We start from the raw sequence: 10,421 nt of genomic DNA on the forward strand, positions 1-10,421 counted from the left end.
CAGGTACTAAGACTCCCTTAAAGAATGTACCTCATTTCACCTGCAACCTTTTTAGGGTGAAATTCAGCACAGCACCAAGGATTATGGAATGGCTGCTTTTGATGAAGGGATAGTATTAGATATAACCAAGCATCACGCGTTTCTTCCTAGTCCTCCTTTTATGTTATGCCAGGACTGGAGCAGGGCCCTGGCAGCTCCTGGCCCTGTAGGCTATCTGCTGCAGCACGCTGCAGAGATAACAAACTGCAATCGCAAGGATGCCAGGAAAGCATCTCGTTGTCTGGCCCTGTTGGGACACCGTGACACAATCTTTCTCAAAGTCTGCAGTGCCTGATTCCATCAGCTGCTCTCACAGACAACCAAATCAAAGGGGATAAGCTGCACATTGTGGCTCCTGAGAGGGAGTTTGTTGAAAATCGAGTTTCAAACCTAAGCTTTAAAATAAACATATCAAGATAAACAGGTTGGTCTTTGTTTCAGGCACAATTGCCTTGACTGTTTTCTCTTGTTGTTGATGTTCTTAATGTTTTTAATGTGCGATGCCATTTCCTGATTACTGTCTCTGCTCCAGAAACCTGTGCTCTTCCATCACCTTGGCCTCTTTCTGTCTTTTGGGGTTTTTACGCACAGATGATCAGTTTAGTGCTGACTCAGACTAGACACTAAAGCCTTTCACTCAGACATTTTTACTCTGCCCTGCACTTGCAGTGAATTAATGCTTGGACTGGCCACTCAAGATGAGTTGTCTGCATTGGGTAATAAACCTTTTCCTGTAATGAGTGAGCAGCACCAGTGGCAAGTCTATGGCAACACCACTTCCACAGTAAGATGTGATAGTTGTGGAAGAAACGTCCTCCTTCTGCCTAGGGATGGAGAGCAGCACACAGAGACCATAGCAGACTGGCATGGCAAGTGCTACAGCAGTCTTCTTTCTGTCCCAGCACAGCATCATCTTGAAAAATGTCATTGCACATCCCAAGGCAAGAGGGACACAAATTCTGTGAAATTCTCTATCTGAATTAGGCAATCTCTAAAGCCAGCTTTGAACAGCACAGAAACATGCTGTGTTCTAAGTTAGTGGAAGGAAAGTTTTAGACAAAATTGGGAAATTTGGAGCAAACCGAGACTTGGAGAAATGGTCTGCTGGCAACAAAGAAAACATCATTTAGGTTGTTATGTAGGCTGGGAAAGCATTAGCTGAGAGCAGTTGCAAATTTAATACATTTAATTTCCACACTCAGGACCATTAAGTTACAGTCCCTTGTCGTTTAAGGGAGGAAAAGAAAACCTTTTGCCTTGTGCTTCATTAGTGAAAAAACAAGAATGTGTTGATCTTTATGTGGGATGTTCAAATCCAGGTGTCATTGAGCTACCAATGCCTGCAAACACACATTTTTAAGCACCCTGCCAACACTTACACAATTCAAAATCAAGACTCAGATGAAAGTGGGCCACATCTTTTTAACATGAACTTACACATACTTCACACGTGTCTGCCTGAATTACCCAGAAACATTGTGATCGAGTCTATTTTAATGAAAGATTGTGAAAGCAACCTGTATCATTTCAGCCTGCAATATTCAAGCCTTCTCTTCCTGGAACTGGTGAAGTTCTGGCATTTATTTCAAAGATATCAGATCGCTTATCTGCTTTTGAAGCATTCTTGTTCTCCTATTTCTAATAAGGGAAGTGATTTTAATTTTAATGTTGGCTTCGAGAACTCCTGAGCCTGAAATTTGGACATGGAAAACACCACATGGCTTAGGAGATCTGTAAATTAACATTTACAGGAAGAGGAAACAAACGAAAAACAACTGATGGGGAAAAGATATCCAGAGAACAGCAAGTTTCCACATCAGGCCCTTTCTCCTGAGACTATGCTAGAAAGGAGGTTTAGACCTAAAACTGTTGGCATATGTTTTGGATGCTCATTCCTCAAGTGATTGTCAGAGAGACTTAAGAGCACAAGCCTTGGATGCAAGTCACAGCCGGGACCTGGCAGCATTCTGGGAGCACAGATGAATGAGGGGGCTGTGCAGACCACCAGCCCTGCACCTCTGAGGGGGCAAGGTGCCTCCCTTCCCTCTCTAGGCATCCTGCTAGTAGTTCACCAGCCTTCATCTTTTCACAGTAATCCTTTCTGTACTGGTGGTTCCTGGCACATCCTCTGCTAAGACATGGACTTTGTGCAGAGAAAAAAACCCGCTCTGTATTTTAGTGCTGAAGTTATTAATAATTAACATTCGTAACACAAAACCGGTAAAACCAGTCCGCTAAAATAAAGCCAGGCATTTTATTATTTTAGGGTTTAATTTAGTCATCGTAAGTTACTCAGGCTCACGTTTGCAAATCACGCAGGGCTGGGACTTCATCCTCCGGCCCGACCAGTTCTGGTGAGCGGCCGGCAGCGCCGGGGGCAGGGGGGCGGCTGCCGCAGGGGGATCGGGGCAGAGCCCCCCGAGGGGACAGGGACAGAGCCCATCGGGGGGGTCGGAGACAGAGTCCCCCGAAGGGACAGGGACTGACCCCACTGGGGACACTGGGAGAGAGCCCACGAAGGGGACAGGAATAGAGGCCACCGTGGGCACCGGGATAGAGCACACTGGGAGTACCGGGAGAGAGCCCATCTCGGGGACCGGGACAGAGTCCACCGTGGGGATCAGCACAAGAACCCATCGAGGGGACAGGGACAGAGCCCATCGAGGGGATCGGGACAGAGCCCGCAGGGGTTCCCAGCCGCCGGGGCGCGGCGCCGGCTCGCCATTGCCCTCTGGAGGAGCCGGCACGCCCTCCCGCCGTCCAGCCCGGTCCGTTCGCTGCGGTTTCCCGTGGGGTTGCGCTCTGTTTTTAGGACTGTTTTGTAACTTTAATTTCTCTCTTTTTTTTTTTAAGGACTATTTTCAGCCTCGCACCCGCTGCGCTGCAAAAGCCTCCCGCCCCATCCGTGACTCTGGTACTTCTGCGATCGGGGCTGCATGGCCGCAGCTCCCCGAACCGGGGGTTCCCTGCGACGCAGGAGAGAAAAGTAGCCCAGGAATGGCACGGGCCAAGGAGCTTGAAGGGCCGCGCCGTCGGAGCGTTTCGGGAAATTAACAAAAAGGGATGACTAAAAAAAAGGGGGGGGGGGGGGGGGGGGTGGATTAGTGACAAACATAAAGCAAGAAAAAGTAAAAAGGAACATGAAAGGTTAAGGGGAAGGACGGCGAGGCACGGCCGGGCGCTCGGGATGCTTCATTCCACCTCCTTCCCTTTCCACGCCGGACCGCCGATTCCCGGTGGAAGTTCCCACCCCGCCGCAGGTGCGGGAGACCCCACCGGACGCGAGTATCCCCGGCCTGTGTGTTCTCGCGTCCCGCCCCCCCCTCTCCGCCGTCACGGCTCGCGTCACGGGGCCCTCGGGGCGGAGCCCTCACTCCTTCTGCACGCCCCACCCGAGTCCGTCCCGCCCCTCCGTCCCCCCCTCCTTTCCCCACATTTCCGTTTGTTGTCGCCGTCTCCATGGCGGCGGGGGCGGTGCGCCCGTGAGGTGAGGTGATAAGAGGGGGCGGCGGCGGGAGCATCGCGTAGTGCCGAGCGGGGCGCGGCGGCGACGGAGCGCGCAAGGCGCATCCCTCCTTCCCTCATCCCCACTGGCATCACCGCGCGCCCGTCCGTCCTGCCCGGCTCCCCACATGGCCGCGGTTCCTCGGGAAGCGCCTCGCGCCGCCGCGCTGCCGGTGCAGGAGCCGCGTTGCCGGGCGGCAGCCGCCGCCTCCTCCTCTTCCTCGCCCCGTTCCCCGCGGCGCCGCTAGCGCCCCGCATCCCGCTCCCCGCAGCGCCGAGCCGCAAGGAGAAGGAGAAGGGCGCTTCCGCGGCACCGCCCCGGCGGCGGCGCTGCGCCGGCTCCGCGCGGCTGGACGGCGCGTCCAAGCCGCCCTCCCTCCCTCGGCTCCGCGGCGGCGCTTGGGACGACGGCGGCGGCGGCGGCTCGGCGGGACGCCCCGGCGCGGATGCGGTGGGTGCTCCGAGCACGGCTCGCTGCCTCCCTCCGTCCCTCCATCATTCCCTCCATCTCTGCTCGCGTCGCCCGGCTCACCCCGCTGTGTCTTCCCCCACCGCAGGCAGCCCCCCGGCGAGTGCGAGATGGCGCTCAGCGGCACACTCCTCCCTTCCATCGCCACCTTCGCGGCGGGCGCCGCGGGCCGCGAGAAAGCGGCGCGGCCCGCGGGCCCCGGCAACGTGAGTATCGGCGCCACGGCGGCGCGACCCGGACGGGGTGGACGGGACGGGAGCGGGGTCGGGCGGGGCGGGGGCCGTCGGGCCGGGCGGGCGCGGCCGGGGCTGAGCCGTGCAAATGTCCCCGCAGCGCTGGCGGGAGGAGCTGTCGCAGCTGAAGCGGCCGCCGCCGGCGCTGGCGGCGCGGCCGGTGGAGACGCCGCCGTCGGAGCTGGAAGCCGCCGCCGCCTCTCTGGGGCCCCGCCGCGACGCCGAGGAGTTTAACGAGCTGCTGGACTTCGACTTCATCCTCTCCAACTCCCTCATGCACCAGGAGCCCGCCGCCGCCGCCGTGGTGGTGGCCCCCGCCGCCACGCCGGCCCCCACCGCCAGCCCCTGCCCGCCTGGGCCCTTCGCCTACCCGTTGCCCCGGCCGGAGCCGGCCGGTCTCCTCTACGGTGGTGGCGGCGGCGGCAGTTGCGACGGAGCGCCCGCCACCGGGTCCGCCGCACCCTTCAACCTGGCTGACATCACCGACGTGTCTCCCTCGGGAGGCTTCGTGGCCGAACTCATGCGGCCAGACCTGGACGCGGTGTACCTGCCTGCGCCGGCGGCGCTCCCACCCCTGGGCAGCCTGCAGGGCAAGTTCGTGGTGAAGGCGGTGGGCGAATACAGCCACCCAGGGCTGAGCCCCAAGAGCGGTCCCGCCGCTCCGCCTCCCGGCGCCGACGGCCCCGGGGCTCCCTACACCCCCCTGCCGCGGATGTGCCCCAAAATCAAGCAAGAGGCCGCCCCGCCGTGCACCCTAGCCCCGCCGCCGCACGGGAGCAGCCCCCGAGGAGCCCCCCAGCACGACTTCGCCCTGGGCAGCCGTCAGCTGCCGGCCCGGAGTACGCCTTCACTAGGGCCCGAGGAGATGCTGAGCGGCAGAGACTGTCTCCCCGCCGCCCCGGGGCTGAGCCACCCACCGCTGCCGCTGCCCCCGGGGTACCCCCCGGCCCCCGGCTACCCCACCTTCCTGCCCGAGCAGCTTCCGCCCAGCACGCTCCAGTACCAAGGTGAGTCTCCGTGGTGCTGGGGCAGCGGCTGTGGCTGCTTTGGTGCTGCTCACGGCGGTGCTCACTCCTCCCTGTCCGCCCCTAGAGCTGATGCCACCGGGGAGCTGCCTGCCCGAGGAGACCAAGCCCAAGAGGGGTCGCCGGTCGTGGCCTAGGAAAAGGACGGCCACACACACCTGTGACTATGCGGGCTGCGGCAAAACCTACACCAAGAGCTCTCATCTCAAGGCGCATCTGAGAACACACACAGGTGAGTCCCACTGCGGGCTCAGTGGGATGTCCTGGCCTGAGGGGCATGGGGCGAGTCCCTTGGACAGTAAAACGTGTGAGCACGGGGAGAAGGGCTAAAAGCAGCAAGATACCACCTTTCTCTGCTGGGTTTCCGGACCTTTTTTGGTTTTTTCTTCCCCCTCCCCCTTGGCTACGTGAAGTCCTGTGGAGTCTTTGCTTATTGGCTTGACATTTTGCTTAATGGCTCAGAGTGACTCAGATGTGGGAGCGGGTGGGTTTCTTGCCAAGGCACAGTTTGTTACTCCTCTCTTGCTATGCGGCGAGCTAATTAGCAGGTAGTTGGAAGTCAGCTGGGATTTGTTGCTCTAGATGATGTTGGCCCATTTCTGAGAAGGGAGCAGACCGACCTCAATGGTCTTGCGTGTGGTTTAAGTGCTTCAGAGCGCACCCCTCTTGGTTGGCTGTAGTGCAAGAGATTGTGCACCTCTGCTGCTGCCTTTTGGGGGAAACGGTGAGGGTGGGGCTTTCAGCTGAGCTGGCAGGATGGATAGGGTGCCTCGCCTACCTGTGGCAGGGCACCTTTTCCTGCACCATCACCAAAGGGTACAGAGTTTAACTGGATTGGCAGCTTCCAGAATTGGGATAAAATCTGCCATAGTGTGTATCTGAAGAGTTCAAACTAACCTTGCAACTGAGCGCGTGGTGTTGCAGTAACTGAGCTTGTGAAAGAAGGTACGGCACGCGGGTTTCGCCAGCATGGGCATTCCGTAACCGTGATTAAATAACCTGGTAATTTGCATACTTTAAATCCCTGGATTGTGAACTCAATTCAAAACTTTCTCTTGAAGGGGAGACAGGAAAGGGAAGAAAAAGAACAGGTGATGTGCTAGTTATGCTACATCTTCAGCTGATGGCAGTGGGAGAGGAAAAAAAATCAGTCAAGTGAACAGTGGACAGCTTTCCCAAGCCAGTCAGCACTGTCTCCAGTATGCGTAGGACAGGGAGTTTGTAATTGTCAGGGAAGCTCATCTTGCCGTCAACAGTGGTTTTGTTGCAGTGTAGACACTAGTAAGATTGAGTCCTTAATCAGGCTGAGCTAATGAAAACAGTTTCCGGCTGTTTTTTCATTCTGGAGACCTACAATTACCTAAACACGTTGTCTGCTGAGCTATTTCTGGTTGCTGTTTGGTTGTGTAACGTTGCCAGCAAAAATACACACTTGTGTGCTCTGAAGCCTTGTGTGCAGGACAGTGGAAATGAACATTTTAGTGAAGGTTTAAGTGACACCAACATTTTTTTATAGTACCTGTACATGGTGAAAAGACAGTCTTGCTCTACTGGTCTTCTGTAGTTTGTTTGCAACTGCTTGAGAAGCTCATTGTATTTGACTGTCCTTTTCTTTAAGCGGGACAATATGCTGATGTTGTTTAAAAGAAAGGTGCTGGAAGTGGTAGCCACAAAAAAAAAAAGCACATCCCAACTGATGTGTTTTATTGTCTGGTTTTTTTAAAAGGTGAGAAGCCTTATCACTGTGACTGGGAAGGCTGTGGATGGAAGTTTGCCCGATCGGATGAACTTACTCGTCACTACAGAAAACACACAGGACACCGCCCTTTCCAGTGCCAGCGCTGTGACAGAGCATTTTCCAGGTCGGACCACCTTGCCTTACACATGAAGAGGCACTTCTAGTTGGAAGCACCACGTGGACCTTTCCCCCAGCTGCCGCAGAGATTCAGTATTTACAGCACAAGAACTGTCTTCCGCAAGACTGGGAGAACACAGTTTAAGCACTACAGATAAATCGAGGTGAAGTCTTCCAAAGAGTGGAAAAGAGGGATAACCGCATACGGACATCACAACTTATTTTTTTTATAGTTATACACTTAAAAGTTAAGAGAACCAAAAAAAACATGTTGGGGTCAATGACTGGATCTTCTATCATTCCATTTGTAAATCCAACTTGAATTATTTCCGGACTACAAAATGCCAAGGAGTGACTGGAAGTCACGGATATCAGGGTTAAACAGACTGTGTGTAGTTCGGAGGGTGGGGATATTACACAGGGAAATGGCATTCCCTTAATTGTCTTTCAATGCAATATTAGATGTAAATGTCATCTTGTACTTTCTTTTTTTTTTCCTTCTAAAAGCAATTACAATGTTAACAGAGGAGGAAAAAGTTCAGGTACAGAATTATATTTTAAAAGCCTATTTCATGGTGCTTAGTGACTGTTGGTTCTAGAGGTACCAAAACCAGGAAGCCAAAGTTCTCAAACTGCTGCATATCTGACAAGGAAATATTTTTTGTCTTCCGATTGCCAATTATGACCTAAATCAGGTGAATAAACCTGGTTTATCTTTTTTATTAAGAAAATAAACTTTATGCAGACAGTCTGTAATGCACTGTGGTTTCGATGTGCAATAGTTTGTACAATGGTTTATTCCCAAATATGCCTTAAGCAGAACAAATGTTTTCTATATAGTTCTTTACGTAATAAATATGTAATATAAATTTAAGCAAACTTCTATTTTGTATATTTGTAAACTACAAAGTAATAATAAAATTTTGTTGGAATTTGTATTTTGCATATTCAAGGTGAAAATAAGTTTTAAATAAACCTATAGTATTTTATCTGAATGGTTGCTCTAGCTTTTTGCTGTGCATGGACAAGGCCAAAGAAAGTTTATTAAGTATTTGTTAGTGGTTGACTTTACCAAGGCAAGGAAGGGGGGGTGGAGGCAAAGCCTTGTAGTCTTGAGACTCTGAAAGACAGGATTGTGTAAGTGCAGTGCTGATGGTAACATGTCTTTTTAGGGAAAAAGGTGTATGGAAGATTCTTGCTCTGAGTATCAAATTGCTACTTAACTACATGATGAAAGTGTAGTTTACTGTTTTTAAAGTAACTCAGTTTGAATTCCTTGTTAGAGGAAATGATTTTGTTGAGGATGTGGAGACTTTGTGCATTCAAAAGATAACAAATTCTAGAAAATATTTTTTTTGTAGCTATCTTTTCAGCATGAAAAATGTATAGCTGCTTTTTCTTGGGTTCCTTGGGTAAGCTGGTGTAACCACTTTAGTGTGAGTGAAGGAAAATCAAATGTCGCAAAGCATAAACTTGGCTCGAAGAATAAAGAGCGTGCGTATGAAACACCATTTAGCAATAACCTACATGGGGAGTTCCTTGTGTAACCTGCTCCGTCCTGGGAATTCAGTAATTCGACAGTGTGAGAAGAGCCAAAATTCCTGTAGGAATCCACACAGATCTGGGAAAGGCTGAGGCTGCCTGCTGGAGCTGTGCATTGAGGACATGCTGTTGCGAGGTCTTGGGAGCACTTCCAGCCGCACATGCCCCACCACAGCCCGACGTGGTGAGCCTGCTGCATGCCCCAGCTCCTCACCAGCCCTGTGGTCCTTGCCCTTGGGGACATCATTGTTCTAGCTGCTTCACAAGTCCATAATAACGAGATGATTACAACATTAATGCTGGAAAAACAGGACCTGTTTTTCTCACTGCTCTTTGTAAAGAGAAGAAATGGTTCCTCCTTGACTAGTTCAAAAATGCCAGTCAGATAGGAATTTGGATGTGTGTAGTGTCCAATAAAGCTGAGCATGGAAAAAAATTGCAGGGAAGAGGCATTTTTGTAGTGGTTAAAACAAACGTGGCAATATCAAATTTTTGTTTCCAAATGTGCCTTTGGAATGCTATTAAAGTTCAAATTTTTCTGTCTTGTTCATGTAGTGGTTGGTGCCATTTCTTTCTAAGTCTGTATAAGTAATATAATGGTTCAGAAAGTATTTCTCACCCCTTATCACCAAGGCATGCTTTGTCCCACTGAAAGCTATCTTTGTTAGTTTGGTTTATAGGTAACATGGGGAGTAGGGAATGTCGTTTGGTTTGCAAATAGCAAGTATTTAAAGCTAAATTAAAGTTATGAGTCATCCTTTATCTGAAGCTTTTTCCATGTGAAAACTCTCTACAATTAAACCAGTCATTTTTTTACCTCCTCTGTTGCTTTGCCTGTGAATTGTAGATGAGAGATCCAAGGTCAGGGTTGAAACTGTGTGTGCTGAGGGCCTGAATTGTGCTGTCCCATCTCAATAGCTTGGTAGCTCTGCAGGTTCACCTCTGTACAGCTGCTGTTCAGAACCTCTTACATCTGTGCAAGGTCTATGTCCTAACACATCTGTAAGTACTAAAATCTGAAGATTTCATCTGAGAAACTGGTTTCTTTTGCTTTTCAAGTGTTCTGTCATTATGCACCCTGAAGAATTTTGTAAGACGCTCTAACATTTAGTATTACATTATCTGCCTCAGCCAACTTCAGTTTCTGCTTGATGTTTTTTTGGACCCTAGGTTTGTAGTTGCATGAACAATGGCATTCTTGAGACAGGCCATTGTTCTCTTCTCCTACTAGATTTTTTAATTCCCTTTTTTTTTGTCCTGATACTAACCAAGATGTCCTCACTGTGACTTTCCAGACTGACACAGACATGATTGTAGTTTTGCATTTAGAAGGGAATGCTGCTGTTCCTTTAACCATTTCTAAAATGCTACTCCTGTGCTTTTTGGGACAGGAGCCAACAGCTCAATTTCTGCCATACAGCCTGCAACCCATGAGAGGCAGTCCTTATTCTTAAGGAGGTCTCTGGGGAAAACACTGAAATGAGCAGTTGCACCAGTTGTGCTCTGATAAGTAGAGCTAGAAACAGCACATGGTGTTTGCCACCTGCTTCATTGTGTCTAACGTCCTGGAGTTGCACTTGGGTGCAAGATTGTACATGGATGCAGTGGAACAACACAATATCAAAAAACATATCTCATAAAACATATGTAAAACACCAAGCAATCTTGTAAGTATGTCTTGAAAAACAAGATTTATTTAGTGTTACTAAATGTGTATTCGTGTGCCACTTTACTCAGGCTGGGTCATCTAAAAT

The 10,421-nt window shown here is 51.0% G+C and overlaps 1 protein-coding gene across 1 annotated transcript; it reads left to right on the forward strand.

Annotated features, from left to right (window-relative positions):
• The first annotated feature begins 3,549 nt into the window (after positions 1-3,549).
• On the forward strand, positions 3,550-8,120 carry KLF4 (KLF transcription factor 4). The gene is made up of 5 exons (XM_071581144.1): positions 3,550-3,994; positions 4,101-4,218; positions 4,346-5,252; positions 5,338-5,502; positions 6,997-8,120. Exons 1-5 carry the CDS (start codon positions 3,990-3,992, stop codon positions 7,170-7,172), a joined length of 1,371 nt encoding a protein of 456 aa, XP_071437245.1. The 5' UTR covers positions 3,550-3,989; the 3' UTR covers positions 7,173-8,120.
• The last annotated feature ends 2,301 nt before the right edge of the window (positions 8,121-10,421 follow it).

Source organism: Pithys albifrons, chromosome Z (assembly GCF_047495875.1).
Source record: "Pithys albifrons albifrons isolate INPA30051 chromosome Z, PitAlb_v1, whole genome shotgun sequence".
NCBI classification, from domain to species: Eukaryota; Metazoa; Chordata; class Aves; order Passeriformes; family Thamnophilidae; genus Pithys; species Pithys albifrons.